At 44.4% G+C, this 21,733-nt stretch overlaps 1 protein-coding gene across 3 annotated transcripts in view; it reads right to left on the bottom strand.

Annotated features, from left to right (window-relative positions):
- Window positions 1–1,731: 1,731 nt before the first annotated feature.
- Window positions 1,732–21,733, bottom strand: part of LOC102374005 (transient receptor potential cation channel subfamily V member 6-like) — a 39,475-nt gene continuing 19,473 nt past the window's right edge. Inside the window, exons 2-15 of one of the 3 annotated variants that reach the window (XM_025212981.1) lie at window positions 20,970–21,067; window positions 20,240–20,356; window positions 19,339–19,479; window positions 18,717–18,815; window positions 18,178–18,353; window positions 17,124–17,270; window positions 12,021–12,233; window positions 10,943–11,029; window positions 10,341–10,417; window positions 9,807–9,972; window positions 9,508–9,574; window positions 8,824–9,092; window positions 7,437–7,543; window positions 1,732–5,636 (exon numbers count right to left, since the gene is read on the bottom strand). In XM_025212981.1, coding sequence (XP_025068766.1) covers window positions 5,357–5,636; window positions 7,437–7,543; window positions 8,824–9,092; window positions 9,508–9,574; window positions 9,807–9,972; window positions 10,341–10,417; window positions 10,943–11,029; window positions 12,021–12,233; window positions 17,124–17,270; window positions 18,178–18,353; window positions 18,717–18,815; window positions 19,339–19,479; window positions 20,240–20,356; window positions 20,970–21,067 — 2,044 coding nt within the window. In that variant the 3' untranslated portion in view covers window positions 1,732–5,356. Of the gene's footprint in view, window positions 5,637–7,436; window positions 7,544–8,823; window positions 9,093–9,507; window positions 9,575–9,806; window positions 9,973–10,340; window positions 10,418–10,942; window positions 11,030–12,020; window positions 12,234–17,123; window positions 17,271–18,177; window positions 18,354–18,716; window positions 18,816–19,338; window positions 19,480–20,239; window positions 20,363–20,969; window positions 21,068–21,733 lie in introns of all 3 variants that reach the window. The other 2 variants (XM_006031335.2, XM_025212982.1) reach the window with 2 other exon arrangements.

Consider the following 21,733-nt stretch of genomic DNA (forward strand, 5'->3'; position numbering starts at 1 on the left):
AGCAGTTGCAAACTAATGTTTACTACAATCTAAATATACATCATAGGGGAACCCAGGGCTAAGACTGTAAATCAGCTGATTTTCTGGTCACAGCCCTGAAATGGCAGGAGAACTGGTTCAAAGCTCCAGGTGCAGTCCCAGGGCTGAGACCTAAAAATCTGGTCCTGGACCTGGGTTCCAGAAGAGTCGATTTTTAGCTTTCACTTATTTTTTGCCTATGTAAAAATATTAGAGGAATTCTTCTGTTGCAAAAAAACCCAGAAAGATCACAACAGTTCAGTTCAGAATGTTTTTGACACTCTGTGGCACCTGTACATGTGCATCGAGGCTGCTCCGATGTGCTGTAATTACAGAGTGTGGTAATTACTGTGCTCCAGCAGACTCCAGCAGCACATGTGTTAGCATCCCCACACTGAAACATGCTGGTGGGGGCTCTATAACTAAAGCTTGTTCAACAAGCTTTACACCCCACTGCCATTTTTCAGTGTGGGGACACTGATACATAATGCTCCCAGCACTTTAATTAGAGCAGCTCTGGAGCCACTGTTATTAAAGCGCACCCCACCTCCCAGAGCACATGTTTAAATGCCCCTGAATTCCTGTTTGAAATCTCTGGGTCTATTGTTTGAATACTGTGTAGGTCACACCTACCAGTGCTAACACTGTTCAACACCCCACAGCACTTTTAGAGGGATCTCACAGCCACTTAAGATGCTGCAGCACACATACTCACCCACACATAGATATATATATAGATATATATATACACACACACACACACACATATATATATACACACACACGCACGTGTATGCATGCCCAAATACATATATCCTACACAAAATATGAGTGAATTAAAATTGCTGGAGTTGTTAGCTGTATTGATTGTACTGTGAAAGATTTGTGAAGGGTATCTGCTGTATTGAGTTGGCAATGCATAATCTTTGTGTACAAGCTTAAGGAAACAGTGTAAACAAAAAACCAAACAAGTATTGATATGAAGACCTGAGCCTACTTCCATTTAAATCAATGGGTATTTTTTCAGAAAGGCGAGAGCAATATTTGCCATCAGTCCTCCATATGGGGCTCAGTTGGGTAAGGGTGCTTAATGCCCCTTAATAGAAGTTGATGGGGGTTGAGATTCCATTCATTAGGGGTGGGACAGCTTTCCTGGCAACCAAAGTCAATGCAGTTCCTTGAATGAGTAATAATAGCAAGGTCAGACCTTGAACCAAGACAGAGGGGTGGCAACATAAACACATTCAGCAGATGTTACCAAATCCAAAAGGTAAACCATTCTTTTCTTTTGAGGACCAGCATTGTTTGTGCCAGATTTTACAGATATAAAACTAAGTAAAGAGCTCAGTGCTCAAATTTGAGGTGGGGCCCAAGGCTGCAATCAGGATAACATCACCTTTGCGCCACATGATCTCTTACTCACAGATGCAAAAACATGGCCCCTTTTCTACAGTGTTTGCAATCTAATTTATAAGAAACATTACTTTATTCAAAATTCTGAAGGGGGCCACTGGAAATGATTATCAAGCAATCTCTCAACTGGATGCAGTTCCATTGTTGGGGTATAAAATACCAAAGCCATGATAAACAACACACAGTTGAGTACTCTGGAAGTTTGACAGGTTGCAGGATGTGGAGACATTCACAGGAACTATCACGTGTTACTGGCTTTACAAAGGGAAAAGAATACGACAAACACACATTATTCGTATGCAAGTTTTTATTTTCAACAAAATCCTTCTGTTTTCATTCTGAGCAATGACACATCAAAAATAGCTCATCCATTTCAACTCAGAGCTATTTTCCCAACTACTAATTTTCCAAGCATAACAAAGAATCTTAAAACCTTGAAATTGCTTCGGTGGCTTTTGAAGGTAGTCTGAGGTCAATTGTTGGAAGACGAAGGGAGAAAGGAAGGCCTATTAAGCAAGATTCTGGACCTGGACAGTGACTTAATGGCCTTGCAAGAAATATAGCCTGATTTCTGTGAAGTCCTGACATTCCCTCCACTGTTTACTGAAATGAAAAGTTGCTGAAAGCATCTTCCAAGGGGAACTTGGTCACGCCCCAAGTACCAGGAAGAACCTGGTGCCACCACCAGCCTCAGCCTGCAGCAGCAGCTTGTTCTTGTCCTGGGAGCGGCCAATGGGCTGCTCCGCACCCCTTCCCCCGCCCCTTCCCTACTCCCAGCCTTTCTCCCTCCCTCCCTCACTGCCGCAGGAACATATCCCTATTTGTTACTTTATAAACTGGGTTCCCTTTATGCAAATTCAATTCATGCACAGTTTTCTGGGAATGCATGTACCGCATTAAGTGAGGGAAACCTGTATTGGAAGTCCAAAACCACTAGCAGGGAACTAGTGCCAGAGACAGAATATAACTGATGGGTCTGGCTTTCCTGTTTAACCTATGCAAGCTGCAAAATAAGGTCCATATAAAGAGTGAGAACGGTGAGTTCTTAAAACCAAGGAACTGCAGTTATACAGGTTTTCAATTACATAAATAATTTTTAATGACATAAATCAGGTCATTAAAAATGTTTCCCATTTAAAGTGTTCCTTACATATTTCACCAATGCTTTCCAGACCACTATAATACCTTATCACCCAGCTCCCTTTGCCACTGTCCTGCCCTGAGAGTTTTTAATACAAGAAAGGAAGAAGGAGATGATGACATGATGAGGTGAAGTAGTTCTAGATAATATCAGCATGAAAGGCCTCAAAGCCAATCATATTGCTCCATGTTGCAACCTTATTTTATAGGCAAAGTTTAAAAGACATGGGGGAAACCCACAGACATTTTACTTGTCCTCAGCGACAACAAATTTAGTAATGTGTTTTTGCTATTGAGACTGTATGAGTACACATGACTAGTTGATATCTACTGTCATTTGCACCTATGCAATATCCAACAACTTTACTGAAACTGTCCTGGGATGATAATCCCATGATGATAATGTCCAACTACAGGAGGCAGTTGGCCAATGTTACCCAGAGGACAGTTCAAGGTAAAATGTATGAAATGTGTTTACAGTAGTAAAAACACTGAATTCCTTCTCTCTCTGTGTTGAACTTGGATGATAATCTTTCACTAAAACTATACATTATGCTTATGGTTAAAAGAGTAACTCTGAAAAGAAGGCACCTTCTCATTTAGAGCATCTTCTTGCTAGGTGCTTTTGTATCTGTAGCAGATTCAGAAACCTGCAAAACATATAGGGATGTAGGCCGGATTCTATTCCACCTCACTCTGGCAAATTGCAGGATGCAATCTCAGGCCAGAATCATCATTCCTAGTGATGTCAGAGACAAAAAGAGTAGAGCTGGATGTTCAGAGCCTAAGTCTGAATTGCTGAAACTTGGAACAATCTTTTTTTTTTTTTCTCTTTTTTCTTCATGTACAAATAGAGCCAATCACACTGATGAGCCTGTTTGTAAAAATGACCACATGGTAATTGTGTTTCAGGCACTTTTCTAACCGGTTAAAAAGCCCAGCTGGATTTGGAAAAAATCCCACAAACTCCTCCTTTCCTGCCATCTCCCATTTCATTAAGAAAGAAAATTAAACTACAATTACAGTAGCAATTCACAGTTTTGGCAAATGTGCAAAATCACATATTTCCCATTTCCACCGACATTTAGCACAAACCCCTGAGGTTAGAAAGGAGGGTCTGAGAATACAGAAATGTAAAGGAGACCAACCAACACAATGCCAGTTCACCAAAGTGAATCACATTGTAATATTCAGCGGAATCCAAGGGAGGTGCTGCCATCCTTGGGACTGAACACACATTCAAGTAAGAAAAAGGTATATTTAATGAAATGCACAACCCCATGGAGTTGGTTGTGGCACCTAAGTCTCCCCCAGTCCCATGCATGGGATATTTTAAAGGAGGGAGGAAATGACACCAATAACAGGAAACTCACTTATTTCGCATCCTTCCCTGCTGGTTTCTGAATGTCAGGAAGTATTAGAAGGTCCTGATATACCTATAGATGTAAGCTTCTGGGTCTTCTACAGACCTCTCTTACTGGTCCTAGTAGAGAGGCACTGTAAGGTCATGAGTTGTTAAGTCTGTGAAATGCTGAGGGACTGAGAGCCTCTAGAAGAGTGGTCCACATCATCTAGTTATTTTTCCTTTAAAGAAAGCCTTGACAAAGGACTGAAGCAGGAGGTGAAACAGAACTGAACCTATTAGACCAGGCATCCATGGCAAGCTATTGTTAGAAGACATGTGGCTTGTTTTCTTGTGGCTTATGCAATCCCTTCCACTGTGCTGTGTGCAGCATTGGGTCCTCATTTCATTTCACTACAACTGGGCTACAACCTTGTGACTTAGGAAGGGGTGAAGTGGAAATGGATATCCCTCACTACTGCATGTCCATAAGTACACAGTCTTCAGAAAGAGAAGGACCAAGCATGTTACAATATTGACATAGCAAAGGTAGCAGATGGCAAGCAGACATTAGACCCTGGGCCATTGGGTAATTGTTCACACATCTGCTTTTCTATACTATACCTGGCCCACATTCAGTTTACCTGGGATCTCCACAGGACATGCACCACAGGATGTCACCCAATCAGTTCCCATACACCCTTGAAACAGGGAAAAGTTCCCAGAATTGGTGCCTCAAGATACCCGTAGAGAATATCTAACTAACAATCACATTTCTGTAGGTGATACAGCATCAAACTGCATTAATGTGGCAGATAAATCAAACCATCCGGTACCTCCCAGTGTAGCAGTGTGGAAAATGCAGCTAATAGGGTTTGTCTTTCTTGTGGGAGGAACATCTGGCAACCTCTTGAATGCCAGTTGACTAGTGACAGTCCCTTTAATCACTTTAATGTCAGCAGCTATTCTTTCCTGAGTTTAAATAATGCTTTTAGTTCTGCATCAAATGAAAAAACAACTTGTCAGTTCTCTTCAGTTCAGAAGGCACTGAGGTCTTTGCTGGACTGGGCAAGGGAGGGCAAGAAAGTTGTTGACCAGCTCTTCATCTCACTGCAGTAACAATTTCTTGGAAGTGAATACAACTTCAGCGCTGACCCAGTTTTCCTTTATTACTCTAGAGTTATAGAACTGGATAAGGATCCCCCACACCTCAGCTCAGCAGGCTGACCAAACTGGTGCTGTGCATCAGTGCGGTACTCAAAATATCTGAAGGGTAGGGGGAGAGAAGACTGAGCTGATGGTATTAGCTCTTTGCCGGAGTGTGGACTGTGCACAATGAACTGAGAGAGCTCATCATGGTGTGCATGTGAAAGTGTCCACTGATAGGCAGGGGTGCCAGCATGTATCAGCAGTCATTCTTGTCACGTGGGCAAAAGACATGCCTCAGACATGGTAAACCTCCTCTTCCATGCTGGGATTAATTTCCCCACGGAACTGGCTGAAGGTGCTGCGCCTCAAGATCTGCCAGCCACGGTGGGAACTGCTCCCGGTTGTGCTTCGGGATACCGATGAAGCAGATGGTGTGAGGTTCCTCTTGCAGGGGAACTCTTCATCCAGCTCCAGCTTCTCAGAGTACTTGTCACACTCTTCCTTTTCCTGGCTCTTAAATGCATCTGCATAGCGGAACATCTTGTGCTTGTTGGGGTCAACCCGGTCTTCTACCCTGTAGTAGGGTGAAAAGAAACAGAATATAGCAGACATAGACCAGCTTCTTGACAACTGGAGTAGTTACACCCGGCAACGCTCTTCCTGCATCTCTCCAAACACAAATTCATGTTGGGGCAGGTAATGCTTTCCCCAGGGAGCTCCACTGGTGTCAGCCCATTCTTTCACACTCACCGACTTCCTGTTCTCTCCCCTCCTGAGATGTCTATCCCCTTGTCTGATTTTCTATCCATGTCTTTTCCCTTCTCTTTCACCCACACTAGATGCTGTGGACCTGATTCCATTCTACCTGTTGGCCAGCTAAGTGGAATTGGGCCCCTAAGTGTGATTCTGCTCCAGCCTTTTCTAGTTCCTGAAAAGCCTTTAATGTAATGGCTTTTGTAACACACCACCATCTGACCCTTAAATCTGAGTCATAACAAGGCAGTGTGGAGGAGGAAAAGAACACACCCGTCTTTTGCATCAGCAGTTTTTCAGGGATTCAAGCGGGGTGGAACAGAATTGCTCTTAGGCATCACATCCACATATGTGCCTAGTAAGTGGAACAAAATCTGGCTCTTCATGTTTGCTCTGTGTTGATGTTCAATTCCACAGCTACTCTATTCCCCATACCTACTCAGTACTCTCTTCTGCTCCTGGCTCAGTACTCTGCTCTGCTCTTTAATGCTCCGTGGTTGTGTGTTTCCAGAAACCACCCTGCCCACCATCCACTTGAAATCGCCCTGCTCCCATTTCACTTGTCTTCTTTAGTTCTGCCTAGGAGCTTTCCTTCTCATGAGTCAGACTGCCGTCTTTCCCTCTGAAGTGCTGTCCCATGTTATTCACCACGCCCATGCATGTGATAAGACTACATATGTGACTATTACTTTCCCCCCAGCCTAGAGTGGCATGGAGTGGAGTTTGTGCTGGGCAGCAGTCCTGGGGCGTTACACTGCATTTTCTAATTGAAAACACTTCCCACTGGTGCTGCATTCCTGATGCTAACTCTGCCTGGAAGACTTGAAATCCTCAAGCCTTCCTGGCCTGCTGAAACCTACCAACAACCCCATTGCGTAGGGCAGCTGCTCCCCCTCGTGGCTGACTCCATACAACGGAGAAGTAGGTTGAGCCTGCTCCCACACAGGGGTAGGTCAGATACAAAACCAGCATACATGAGCAGAAACTTGGGCCTGTTTTTATCCCAACCCAAGGCACGTTGATTCTCTGTACAGGGCTTGACACCAAATCCCAGATCTCAGCAACCCCACACAGTGGGGGTGCTGCTTGGAATTAGATCTAAATGATTTGCTGGGTCTCTTCCCTGCCTGATACAGTCTCCTTTGGATGCACAAGCTTAATACATTGACTCTGCTGCATCACATTACACCCTAGTGCCCTATTCTAACAGTCCCTTCCATTGTGTTACTGCTGTTCGGTGTTTGCAATGTTGGAAGTTCATTTCGCTGCCAGGGATAGCTACTAGACTGATAGCTGCACAGACTAACACGCTCTGCAGAGGGACAGACTTTCCCAACCATTCACACTGCTCCTGACACAGAATAGGAGGGGGGTGAAAGATGCAATTCAGGCTCTGTGGCCCTTTCAATTTCTTGGCACTCCTGCGGAGCCTGCCAAATAGGATGCAGCTCATTTCACATAGATCATCAGCGCTGTGTCTCAGGGAGGATGCAGGGGAGTGCTTCTGTCAGCCCAAATCTGCTGATACCCTCCAGGGCTGGAAGGACAGCAGTGAGGCTCCTTCATATTTGTCCCTAGAGGCCCTTTTGAGCTCCTGGTCTCCAAGGTTAGAGGTCCTCACCTCAGGTACCAGCAGTCACTCAGCCCAAACTCCCGACCACAGATTCCAGAACGAGGCCAGAGGCACCGCGGGAGTTTCCTTTCCAGCATGACTGTTGTGGCAACAATCTGCCCAAGTACAGAGAGAGACAAAGAGAGTTAGAAAAAAAAACAACCTGGAACAATGTTTGTAACACTTCACTTTGGAAATGGTTTATCAGGATATAGAGAAAAGAGGCACGATCTATATGCTACAAACTGAAGGGACTCTTACTATTACAGCTTAAATTTTAAATTTAATTTATCACAGCTTTCATAACACCTGCTGAAGTAGGCTGTTTTCTATGAAGGTATATGCCTCTCTAAATAATCTGATATATAATGTGCCACCCTGCCTTGCCTTCTGCCTAACTTCAGACTAACACAGCTAACCAACTTTCTCAGCTTTAATTTTGCTGTGGTTTGCTCAAACAAGAGAAAGTTTCTTCCTACTTATACAGGGTGGCAAGGGAGAGGTCATTCACTTAAGGCACAGAAGCCACTTTGCTTACACAAACGTCAGAGCTGTGAGCAAAGTCAGCATATTCAGTACCACCAGGACATCCTCACTAGCATGTGACTAAGGTTAACCATTAAACTTGTTTAGCATCTCTCAGCAAGATAGGGGGAAGGTTGACAGTTGGCCAGATGGACCACTGGTCTGGCAAGAGACATCAAATGGCAGTCCTAGGTCCAACCATTCATCCAGAAGGGGTATAGCAGCTTCTTTTGCTGGATCCAAACAGATCGTAGGTCTGACTCGTTAACTTGTCATCCTACCTCCTGAGCCTCCTGTTTATCTCTATAATCATTGTATTTAACTCTAAATCGCTTTGGGATGGCATTCATACCCAAGAAGTTAACACCATTAAATACAGCTACAATTCTGTTTATTAGGAGAGTACCTGAGCAGGGGATATGACACAAAGGATGGATAAGAAAGGGCAGAATCTTTTCCATATGGGATTTGAAATAAGGCAGGGGGTTGATGAAGCAGAGATGTGCAGAATGACTGTTCCAGATGGAAGGAGCAGCAGAGGAGAAAACTCTCATGCCAAATGTGCCCAGACTAGGGAAAGGGGCTGAAGGAGTTTGGTCCTTGAGACAACACGCAGAAAACAAGGGCATGAGTTTGGCTGGGGAAGCCCATGCTGTGGAGGTAATGGGGTAGGGAGTGGAGCAAGCAGACTCTGAAACAAATGGAGGCCCCCGGCAGTGGATCCACGTATGGACAGCAGTGATGTGGCCATGGTTCCTTGCAGTGTAGGTGCAAGTCACTGCACCACTCACCACTTTCACTGAGGCCTGCTCTTTTTACTGTGTCCCAGAGGGACTCCCCATAGACCGATTTAACTCAGCAATGCCCTCACCTGTGCCCTCCAAAGCTCATCTCGCTCGTTAGCCACACGCCAGTGGGTGTCACCCATCATAGCAATGAACAGGTTGAGCATGAGGAGGGTGGCGATGATGGCAAAGGCAAAGTATACCACGCTGTACATGAAGGGCAGATCTACATCGTAGTTGGCAGGCCCATCGATGATAGTGAGGAACAGCTCAAAAGTGGTGAACAGGGACATGGCATAGTTATAGAACTGACCCAGGCGGTCCGGGTCCTCAGTCTGGAAGATGACGTAAAAGGCTAGAAAGAGAGGAAGAGTGAGAAGGTTATGGCAGGAAGAGGGTCTTGTGATCAGAGGTAGGGCCAGTGTGGGGATTCCCAGATCATGAGACCTTCCCGACAGTCATTGCCTATCTCTCTGTGCTTTTGCAGACACCAGTACAACTGGCCTTTGCTCCTAGCTGGTGCCTTCCACCACTGCTGCCATAAGAGCAATTCATGATGTGCAAGTGGTGATGTAGCAGAAATCAGCACTAGGAAAAGAGACCTAGAATCATGCCTCGTATAACAGAAGCCACGTGTAACCACAGCTCTAGCTGGCTCATGTTCAGAGGGTCACCTGCCGGGATGCTGTGGCATGCACTGGACCATGTCCAGATGAAGCAAGGAAAAACAGAAGAGACAGCATAGCCAGATTTGCCAGCTGCAGTCTTACCTGATGCAAAGCCAAGTATCACCACGGCCATGAGCCAACAGAAGCGCATGAGATCTCCAAATATCATCTGAAGAGCAAAAGGAAAGGAACAGTGGGCATGAGATCTGGCTCTCTCTCACCAAGTCATGGAGAAATGCTGCACTACCTTGGTTTGATGTTCAGGCTATGTTGAGGAAACGGGCATCAAAAAAGCCTTGTCGCACCAATGCCTCTGTTCTGTGAACTCATTATGTGCCCTGGGAGCCCTAAAGCCCCTTCTACCACTGGAAAAGACTTGTCCCCCTCCACATTTTCCATACCTTCTGGATCATGATGGTGAAGGGACCCAGCATCTGAAAGCCCCGTGCAAAGTACATGACATTGCACCAGCCCAGCACAAGGGCGAAGGACATGGGGACCACCTCTCCATCAGTGCTGGTGAGACGCATCACCATGGTCATCAGGATCATACAGGCGTAGGTGATTCTGCAGAGGAAGAAGAGACAGAGCTCTGTGGATATGCAGGGGAATCCCATCCTGCTCATCCTTGCCCTTTTTTCTCACTGTTCACACACAGGCACACAGAGCCATTTATCCTACATATGGATAAAGTTGGCTAGGGGCATATCTTTGTGCTCATCAGTTCTTTCTCCCTTATATGATTATCATAAATTTCTCTCTTGCTCTCTCTGTCTCTGTCTCTGTCTCACAGACACACACGCATAAAACTTAAATCACAAGAGAATGAGGCCCAGAAAAGGGCCCTTCACTCAAACAAAAGAGAAGACAGGAGTGATGATGGTTGAAGAGCAAACAAGCGCATATCTATAGCATTTGGGAAGGTAAAGACTTACATGATAACATGGAAAGGACCTCCCAGGATGGTTTGCCCAAAATACTTGGTGGCTCCAACTCTGAGGATATCTGGAATCTAAAAGAGACATGCTCTTTTAGTTTGGGACTCAGCCAGTTGCCACAAAAGGAGGAATTCAGAATAATAATGCCTAATCTTCACCAAATTCTGCTCGTTCATTGATCTCAAGATAACAACAAGCCACACTACATGATTTCATGCAGCTCTAAAACTCAGCCATCCATGTGGAGAAATGAAGATGATGTTTAGGAACACAGGGCATTGTACTACAGCCCAGATCCATTCAGAACAACTTGGATAGTCAAAGGGGATAACTTCATGATGTGAAGGATGCCGGGACCAGCATCTCTCTAACTCCTCCCAGAAATGCTCAGAGTCCTCACTGACAAGTGGCCATGGATTCAGTCTCACCAAAAGTATATTTGCCAGTACTGTGCACAAAAGGACTTTACTCAGGCACTTAAATCCAGAGAACAGGCCTTACTGGGTCACCAAAACAGGCCAGTGTATTTAGCTGAAGTGATTCTACCTTGATTACTTCCCACCCCACTCCTGGTTCTGGTGGCTCACTGTTCTCCTCACCTCCAGGATCAGTATCACTACAGCTCCGATCACAGTGACCAGCTCCCCTACCAGCCTCAGCTGATCCTCATATGTCACATAAGATTCCTGAAAGAAAGAAAGAAAGAAAGAAAGAAAGAAAGTGACCCAACTGGTTAGGACAGAGGAACAGAACAATCTCATGCACTGCTACAGACTGGGGACTGACTGGCTAAGCAGCAGCTCTGCAGAAAAGGACCTAGGGGTCACAGTGGAAAATAAGCTGAATATGAGCCAACACTGGAAGCATCTACACAAGATGTTACATCGTCGGAGCGATGAGCTATAGCAACATAGCTTATTGCGAAGGCAACGTAGCATCGGCAGGCACAAACTGTGATGCATCCAGTTTTGGGCCCCTCACCACAGAAAGGATGTGGACAAATTGGAGTGAGTCCAGTGAGGACAACGAAAATGGTTTGGGGACTGGAGAACATGATTTATGAGGAGAGATGAAGGGAAAAGAGCTTATTAGTCTGGAGAAGAGAAAACTGAGTGGGGATTTAATATCAGCCTGCAATTACCAGAAGGGTGGTTCCAAAGAGGATGGAGCTGGACTGTTCTCGCAGATAACAGAACAAGGAGCAATGGTCTCAAGTTGCATCAAGGGAAGTTTAGATTAGATAATCAGAAAAAAAAACTTTCTCACAAGGACGGTAGTAAAGCACTGTTAAAGGTTACCCAGGGAGTTTGTAGAATCTCCACCCTTAAATATTTTTAAAACCTGCGTAGACAAAGCCTTGACTAATATGATATAGCTGGGGATGGTCCTGCTTTGAGCAGGGAGCTGGACTAGATGACCTCCTGAGGTCCCTTCCAACCTTAATTTTTCTATGATTCTATGATTCTATAAGAACTATACTGGCCCAGCTTGAGTCCTGGAGCCACCAGATCATGGAGAATTCCTCATCAGTAATCTGTCGCTGAAGAATAGATGGGGATGATGGAGATAAATAGAGGCATAGCTGCCATGGCTTGGATTCAGAGATATGAGGGCCCCTGTGGTTGAGGTCAGGATGGAGCCTCCAGCCCCTTCCCATGTGGCCTTCAGTCAACGCACCTGCAGCATTTTCTGGACATAGATCGTGTTGTCCCTGTCGCTGGTTCTGTTGCTGGTCCGAGCTTTCAGTGGCCGGTAGACACAGCACATGGTGAAGCAAATAATGTAAAGCACATAGAGAAAGGCCAGGAAACAAAAATAGGGCCGCCCGTACAAATTCCACTTCAGGTTCACAAGCTCCTTCACAGGCGTCAGGTCTAAGATCTGCCGGGCCTAAATGAGAGACAGAAAGAGAAGGGGGAGGGTAAGGTTATTAGCTGTATGAAACACCTGCTTCTAGGTATTGTCTGTACTGTTTCCTGGAAGGACTTGAGCCCAAGCTAATCTCTCCAAAGTCATCTCAGCACCAGGACACGCAATTGTTTTCATACAGAAGAGAGTTCCTGGGTTAGTTTGGATTAACTTGAGCTGACAATAAGAGGACTGGGTAAAATGCTAAGAAAATATACTGTGGGAAACATTCTGCATTGCCAGCAGGGTGTATTAGGTGGCTGGATTTTTTTTTCTGTCATTTAGTGTCATAGGCTTGATGCTGTGTGCATTTATGAGGTGTGTGTGCATGTTTGACGGAGAGGGAGGTTTGCAGTTTCTAAAGTGCATGGAGTCCACAGACACAACAACAAAGCAAACTCGCCTACTCTTAATAACCTGTGAGGAGACACTGCAGAAAAGAAATTGTATTCTTTAAAATAGCAATAAATTGCATTTTATAGTGTCCTATAGAAAGGTCCCAATGCTTTTTACAAGACAAGTCACAAAACATACAGCAGGTATATAGTAGGGATGGGCTAGCCTCAGGGTGTCAGAGAGTTCATGAACCTTCTGAACCATTCTGCAGGTTCATAGGGTGCACAACTCTCACTCATGTTCGTGAATCTTTTTCTCCTGTCAGCGCAAGCTGCTATGAAGGCTGACCCGAACAAGCCAAATAAAACTCTGGGGTACGTTAGATACCAGCACTCTTCCCCTTCCAAATGTTCTCCAGTCACAGGATTGCAAGTCAGGAAACCAGGGTCCTATTTCCACCAGTGGCACTGATTTCCCATATGTCCTTACCAAAGTCAAAATGTCAAGACTAGTCTGTGTAACCTTAGAAATTTAAATGCATAGTCTTATTTCCAAAAGTGCTCTTACTGACTTCACTTGGCGTCGTGGGAAATATGTTTCTGGAAAACGTGTCACCAAGGTTGAAAATTTCTGTCCTTACTGTGCCCTAGCTTCATTTTTTTTGCTCTATATCATCATAGAGTCATAGAAAAGTAGAGCCATGGCCTCCAGAGGCCATCTGATTCAACCTCCTGCTCAGGGCAGAATCATCCCTATCTAAACCATCCCAGACAAGTGTTCATATAATCCTAAAGACAAAATAATAGGGATGACACCATTTCAACTCACTAAGGCAGTAGCTGGCAACCTTTGGGAACAATTTGGCTCCAGTCCAACACAGGCTGGGGGGGCTTTGGCAGCACATCAGCAATGGGTACAACAGTGGGGAGCCTATTCGTGCATTAGGCAGTGAGGAGCTATGCCTGGACTACAGCTACAGGATGGGGAAAAGTAGGGGCAGGGCAGGTGCAGCTCTCAGATACCTGGCCCTGGTGCATCTTACCACCCCACGCCCTGATGCATGCTTCGGTAAAACTCCTGACTCCATGGGCCAGATCCAGTGGCTCCATGGGCCAGATCTGGCCCTCAGGCCATAGGTTACCAACCCCTGCACTAGGGGGCTGAGTGGCTTGGAGAGATTTTCAGATTCCTTAATCCCCATTAAAGCATCTAAATGAAATGGCCACCACCCAGCAGCTGCCATTGCGAAAGCTGTAGCACATCTCCTCAGCCACACATGTGACTGCTATAGCAGTTACTGTTTATGCTCCCTTTCCATGGGGTATTGAATCAGGTTTCTGGTCTTGGGCCCTTTCTTCAGGTATACAGTTCGGCCTGGAACCAGCAAATCTAAAGCACTAATGACTGCTGAGGGATGAAATACCATGTCTGACAATGCTTCTTCTCAGGCACAGTGGAAATCAAGGGAAAGCTCGCCTTTGCAGGAGACAGAGACTTCTCCAGGGTCACTTTGAGACCACTGAACACTCTTCCAGTGGAAGAAAAAACACAAGTCTCACTCCTCCAAGGACAAAGTTCCTTTTTGATTTCACATTTCTAATGCAACTTAATAGTAATGTGTGTGTTTAACCAAACAAACAAAATCATTCCTATCCCCCAAGCAAAACGCCCACCCTGAGCCTTACTGGAACAAAAGCACTGCACATGCAGCTCTTATCCCCGAGGGGAGAGAATGGGAGAGAAGGAACATCTGTTTCTGGTGTTGGTTCTGCTTCTTACTGCCCTATGGGGAAGCATTCGCATGCTGCAAGGAGGGCACTATATGAAACTGAATAGCACATGGTACAAGAGAAAACATTAGGAGGTGTTTGCTGCTGAGTTCTTTCAGATATCTGGCCGGCGCTTCTCTAATGGTTGCAAACTGCCCAGCACTCCTCAGATTGGAAGTGCTATTCTACCAGCCCAGGTTATTTTTATGACTGCAGGTGGGATGCTATCGATCCTGTTCATCAGCAAGCCTTTTGCCAATGGGTAGGGGGCCAAACGTACGTGGAATAGTTGGCTGCAAGAAATGGTCACAACAGTCACTTGCACCCTTTGTAATAACACTGAACAAGTGCTGCAGACCATGCTGTGAGAGAAAACTCTGCTTTGCCAAGGAATACTGTATTAGGTGGGGGAAGCGAGGAAGGGAGAAATGGGGTCTCCAGAGGGAAATGTGGTGGCTGGAGTACTCTCTCTGGACACCTTTGATTTTGAGGATGTCAGAAGTAAATTTTGAAGGGGGCTCACTACATGAGGGGAAGGGTGAAAGGTCGATGCTTGCCTTAGCAGATTTCTGAAGTTTTCATATCAATGGTTTTGTCATAACTAAGCCATTATCTCCCTCAGAAAAAGAAAGGGAGAAGGCACTGAATACAGTTGATTAGGAAAGACAGCACAAGATAAACAGCTTCAAGGGGAAAAAAGAGAGAGAGAGGGAGAAAGAGGTGTTAACTATATAAAGGGATTGGCTCATTTGCTCATCAGTCAAGGAATTTCTATACATGAAAATATCAAACAAGTACATAGCAATGTTTTCACTTATGTCTTAACTGCATGAGTGTAAGTAACACTGTAGGGATTTTTTATTTATTTTCCTACGTTATATTTTCCATAACGCTCATAGTGCGTCTGCAGATATACAAAGTGCAGTCAAAGCTGTGACAACAGAAGGAAAAGAAAAACAGTATAGATCTGTCATGGGTATGGACTGAGAACATCAATTACAGCTTTTCATGCAATCGATACTAATATCTTTTGTTGCACAGGCTCCAAGTCAGAGACAGCTCTTCCATGAGAATGCATTGGCACATACCCTTATAGGAAAAACCCACAGAATTCAAAACACACGAGACCAAAAGGATTCTATAGACATGACTGTACATGTTTTATCCAATTTAATAGAAAATGAGACATTTGCTATTGATTTTTTTATATCAGTTGATAGAATGTGTTAACGAATATATCTCCTTGCTTTAGACTTGTATACGGTCATTTAAAATACGTGAAGGAAGAACAGGCTTTCTCTGAATACAACGAAACCCATAGAAAATCTATTACTCTGTTAAATGCTGTATGCTTTTTGTTTAAGGGTATGTAATACAGAGGCATTTTATCTATTTGACTGGAAATAACAAGCCAAAAGATTCTCAGAGAGGTTAGTTTTCTTCCACAGTTTCATGTAGCAGCCTATGGTTTGGTCCTCAGCTGGTGTCAATCGGGATAATTCAGCTGAAGTTCATGGAGTTGTACTGATTTACTCCAGCTGAAAAAATGGCTCTTGCGGTTCTGCTGTACTTTCCACTATATTAAAAAGCTTCCATTGGCTTCAGCAGAAAGATCACTCAACTACCTGGCAGTGGAATTAGGTCTGTGGGTGGTGTGTTTACGGTGAAGCAAAGTGCTTCACAAGCCAAGGCATACCATCCCTAGAGGTGTCACCCACAATACACTAAACCAGGAGTGAAAACCAGTTGAATGTGGTTTTTACAGAACATTTAGCCCATGATATCATTTCACTTGCAGCTTATCCACGTATAAACCTCAGAGATGGTGAACCTCAGGGAATTTATTTGGTTGCTCTCGAAGTCTGTATTCAAGGTTGGTGAGGTTAATCACCTCCCCCAGGCAAATGAGTTTGGAGTAGGTTTGCTGATCGCTAGTTATAGGTGAATGAGTGCATTCTCAAACAGGGAGCTGGGTTATGGCTCTTTACCTCATTTACAATTAGTTTGAGTTTTGGCAGCTCCTTGCAGATACAGCCAGAGAATAACACCTGCTGTGTTTCTAGGAAGGACTTGAAGCAATCTTCGGGCATGGGAGATTGTAGCGCAGTGCCATACACACTGAAGTACAAGAGTCCTCTGTCTTAGGCATTGTTATGACCTTAATTGTGGTAAATCTTTCCAAATTTGATTAGAAATGGATAGCAAACACAATTCTGTGGCCCACAAAGCATTTCATTCAGATATTCGAAAGATTCATTCATTATTTATTCCTTGTTATTCGTTTGCTTTAACTATATCACGTCCAAAGTAGGAGCTGGAAGAGGCACAGGATCACAAAGAACGTCAGTGACGTCACAACATCCCTGAGAGGTAGGCACATAGGTTCATGGCTACAGGCAAGTACTTGCCATCTAAACATCTACAGAATCAGAGAGAGGAGAGAGCCTTCTTCTGAGTCAGTATTGTCACCTCCTGTGGTGTAAACAGCCTCAGGCACTGTCTTTGTGGCATGGGGTTTAAAACTAATCTCTTTCCCCTTCCTCATAAAATGTAAAACTATGGTGAAATGCGGTGAGGGAACCATATTAGCTGTGCTGTCAAAGGATTGCTACCTTTCATCTATTCTTTGCATCAAATGGCCAAAAAGTGCCAGCCCCGTGGGTGGCGTGGAATATCAGCACAGCTGGAACCTTCAACGTGCAGTTGTTGTTCCTCCTTTTATAACCACCATTTTCCACACAGAGAAAGTAACTGATGCTCACTGTACCTCTCTCTTCTTGGTAGAGACAATGAGCTCGAGGAAGGACTGATCTTCTCCGCAAGAGTCAATCTCTGTGAGGTCATAGAGAACAGAGGTTATGGGGCCAAAGGACCACAGAGTGTGCTTTCGCTTCTGCATCAGGTGCTGAAACATCTGAGGAGCAAAAAAAGGATAGGGGGATTAGATCACGATCCAGCAGTCAATCAATGCATACTGCAAATATGCCAAACAAATTAAAAATGATTCTCTGCAAATATATATTTTTGCAGTTTCAGCATAATTCAAAAGTGTGCTTTTCTGTAACAGTGACAAAAAGGCTGGCTTGCACACAAGAAACATGATGCTCATCATTCTGAATGTGAACAATTTTGGAGGTCCTCTCCTCTCTTGTGTCCACTTTAAAGCAAAAAAATCATAAAACAACGCTGTTATGGGGGTAAAACAAGCTCATTTGTAAATTAAATGTAAAAAACTATGGTCCCCCCTCCCACCAGTTTCATTTTTTGTCACTGATATTTCACGTACATTTAAGTAGGAGCACAAAGGGTAGCTGCTATTCTGAAAAAGAACAATGGCCTATTCTGGTATGATTGGGTTTTGTTATTGTTTTGTTATTGTTATCTTTTTCTAGGTTTTTAAGTTAGAAACTCACTTCTTTGTACACTGTTTGTCTTGGAAAACTGTGGATGACTAAAGAACAGGCATGTGCTTGATATTGTGAGTAATGATATCTGGGTAACTGAGAGAAGGGAATTTGGATCATGCTGGGAGTTTTATTTTTTTAGTAACATTTATTTAACTCAAATGTCTAACAAACTGTTGAGAAAAAAATCTCCCTTTGTTAAAAATCAGCATGCAACTTCTTGCATATAAGAACTAAGAAAATTCCAACATAGCATTTTGGATTTTCTCTGTAACTACAAATAAAGGAGGGAAGAGAAAATTTGACATTTCTTTTCTAATGGATTAGTAGGATATTTGGATTCTGCTTGCCTTAGGCTGGAACTGTTTTCTAATGTCCTCTACTAGAAAGAGCTGACTTGGTTAGGAATGAACTCACCACAGTGTTGCCCTCAACTCCGGCCAGTTTAAATGGAGTGAGGCCTTCATTGTTTGGAATAGATTCCAGGGACCCTAGACCTTCTTCTGGCTTGTCATAGGAGAGGATCAGGTTGTACATCTGGCAGGCAAAGGTCTTATTGGGTTGGAGAACCAGGATGTGGAGGATGGTGTTTCCTATAGAGAAGGCAACACAAGGGTCATGATAAAAGATATAGACTAGAATAATTGCTGTGTAAGGGAAATAATTATTGATTAGCCGTGTTAATGAGAGTAAAACTGATTGAAGTAATTTTCATTGTTTGAAATTCCCTAGTACCTTTTACTCCAGAGCCTGCTTGCTTGTGGAATAAGGTAACTCTTTGCTTAGTTGCTCAGTAATTAAGTTGCTCAGTTGCTCAGTATGTGTATGGGTGTACTTAGTTAACTAAGGTAACTCAGTTGCTTAGTATGCATATAGATGTACATGCATGGCAGAACCTGAATAAAAGAGGTGAAACTTGGCAATATAGGATTCACCTGGCCTGCCAGATTTCTTACCCAGAGAGTCTTGTGCCCGGATGTTGGCTCCATGTTCAATGAGTAGGCGCACAATCTCCTCGCTTCCCACACAGGCAGCAAAAGATAAAACGTGCTCCCCTGAAGAGGAAGGAACAGCATGAAAACAAGATTAAGATCCTAGGTAAAGAAGCAGGCAGGTCAGACTGGGATAAATTGGAGGAAACCTATTCATATTGGTCACTGAAGGAAGAGAGTTCCCCAGAAGCTCGATAGTTCCACCCACAAAAGATCCTGTGGCTAAAGGGGAAACCATTCCTTCATGCCTACATTCAAATACTGTCACAGTCATATCCATTCAGATGGTGTCACAGGGGAAACAGGCTTTTAGGAGGGATGCTCTTTTGCTAGATGAGAATTTGGAGAAATATCACTGACTGCCAATGGATTGCTAGGATGTTTTGCACATAAAATTAGTTTTATTTTAGGTGCCTGGAAAACCCTGGTCATTTACACGCCTGGAGACTAGAGATCTATCTGGGGTAAGGCAGGCATAGTACACAATACCAGCCCATGCCTTTGACACACTTTGGCCTCCAGGCCTACCACTGTCAGGATAACAGGGAAAGAAAGAGGTTACTGGGGACTACTGACAGGGCCATACCAAAGTAGATAAGATTATGACTGCTGCATCTGAAAAAAAGTCCAGTAGCTCGTGGTGCAGAGGCATTGGCTCCCTTTTTGAGCAAAATCTTCACCAAGTTTATGTTCTGATTCACGGCGGCGATATGGAGAGCTGTCTGGCCTGTAACACACACACATACAAATAAAACACATGTTTGGGGAGATTCTCTCATTAGATAGCAGACCCCAAAACTGGCAACCAGTTCCACCCTGTGCATGTGTGTGAAATGTAATGAGTGCCAGAAGATGTTCTGCCACTGGCCTGGGGAGATCACAAGCTGTATTTTTTCAATGGGAGAGACAGAAAAATCTCCTGAATGTGGATGAGGATTGTGATTGGGGGCCACACTCATTTGGGAAGTGTAGTGACAGTCCCCTTAGAGGAAATAAATAGTCCACTAAGCTGTGCCTACAGGATATCCACTCCAGTTCTCCAGCCTGAGGCTGATAAAAAAAAAACCCAACAAAAAAACCTTCTTATTATTTTGGAAGTGAAAGCTGCCTTTGTTGAGCGGCCTACTTTAAATTGGCTATATATGAAGTTATTCTTATTCTTTCAGGGCTGGCTCTATTTCCTAGCATTGAGTCTGTGCCCTTCAACCACTAGAATTTATAGAAAATATGATCATTTGCCATCTTTGTCTGGGTACCTGAAAGCCAGTGGCCAGCTCTTCCACTAAGTTGCTATGCAAAGAGAAGGGAGAATTCACTTCTTAAACAACAAGTCCTGGACAAAAACACAGCATAATCCCTATTTAGCACACACGGGACTTCAAAGCCCTTGTCATCACTTTGTGTGTCCAGCTGATTCAGCAGGGAACACAGCCTGTCAGCTGTGAGTCAGTCTGCACGTGCATCAAGGTGCACCCAGGGTTGCTTACCGTCATAGAGCTCTGATGTCATCCTCTCATTGATGAGGTCTGGAGCGGCTTCCAGCAGAGCTTGAGCAACCTCCACGTTATCATATAAGGCAGCCACATGGAGGGCTGTTTCCCCCACTGCACCTAGACAGGGAGTGGGAGAGAAGCATGCCTTCAGCTGCCTAGAGCAAAGCTGAGAAGATCGTTCAGGTAGGAGGACCCATGTGACCTGGGTGCTTTCATGGCTCCTCCACTGACCTGATGTGTGACTTTGGATTGTCATTTCTCTCGCTTCTGTCTCTGTCCCACTCCCTGCCCGTTCTCTCCCTTGTTGGTTAGGCTGTAAGCTCTCTGTGTCTGGGTTTTATTCTGGCAGTACAGTAATTAATACACTGGACCATGGCTCTGGGACAGGACATCTAGGCACAAGTGTAATACAACTGAAAAGGAACGGCTGTGTTCAATGTGGAAAAACCTCCCTAGAGTAATGAAGGAAGCACTGCTGGACCCAGGGAGCAATCCCAGCCCTTGCTGCTTGGCAGTTTGGGGCCTAAGACACACAGCCAAGTGGTTCTTATTGGATCTATGAGGAGGATGTGGTTTCCATCCACATCACCATGGAGTCAGCAACAGTCCAAGAGCACGCTGAGAGCAAATAACCACAGACTTGGGCTAGCAGTGCTGGGGGGGGGGGGGGGGGGGGGTGTGGGGGAGTAATTGGTAGGGTTCAGGAACATGGGAGCCCATGTACCTCTCTGGTAGACATCACAAGAGCCATCAGCAAGCAGCTTCTTGATAGCCCGGAGATCATTCTCTTTGGCAGCCTGGAGAAGTGGTGATTCCCATATTCTGCAAACAAAAGAGAGCAACTCTTAAATGGCATTGGCACATGCTCTACCCTCTGGAATTGAATTCTTCAGGATGAAGGTCATGTTTCGGAAGCAGTAACAACCCTCCTGCTTAGCTACTTTCCTGAAAGGCAGGGCCTATATCCGTTCTCTTGAATTACTTATTACTCACAAGCTCAGTGAAACAATAAAAGGAACAGGGAGTTCATTTCTTGCAGCACTGACATAAGGCCACATGGTGGTAGCACAGGGAAGGAGAGGAGATAGGGAAGCTATGCTTTGTAATAAAGGACAAGCAAAGTGTTTCAACTTGTGTTGCCTATGGATGAAGACAGAGTTTCTTTGTCTGAAATCATGTCAGCGCAAAGTATGTGGAGGCTGAATTACTCGCCAGTATAGACCTCTGTTATCCCTAGTCCAATTCTCTTGGGAGCTAAAATGCCAGTCAGCACCTCCCTTTATTCTTAGAAATCACCATAAAAATTGTTTTTCTTCAAATGGAAACCTAGATTACCCCTTAGCAAGCAGGAAAGAAAAGGAGATAAGGGAAAAATCCCCCACCATATCCCTAAAGCTGTTGGAACTAAAATTAAAGAAGTGAGTGCTAAGCTGTAATGCTTTTGCCATAGACAAGCATCCAGAAGATTTAAAGTATCAAAAGTTAAAA

Source organism: Alligator sinensis, unplaced genomic scaffold (genome assembly GCF_000455745.1).
Source record: "Alligator sinensis unplaced genomic scaffold, ASM45574v1 scaffold653_1, whole genome shotgun sequence".
Classification (NCBI taxonomy): Eukaryota; Metazoa; Chordata; order Crocodylia; family Alligatoridae; genus Alligator; species Alligator sinensis.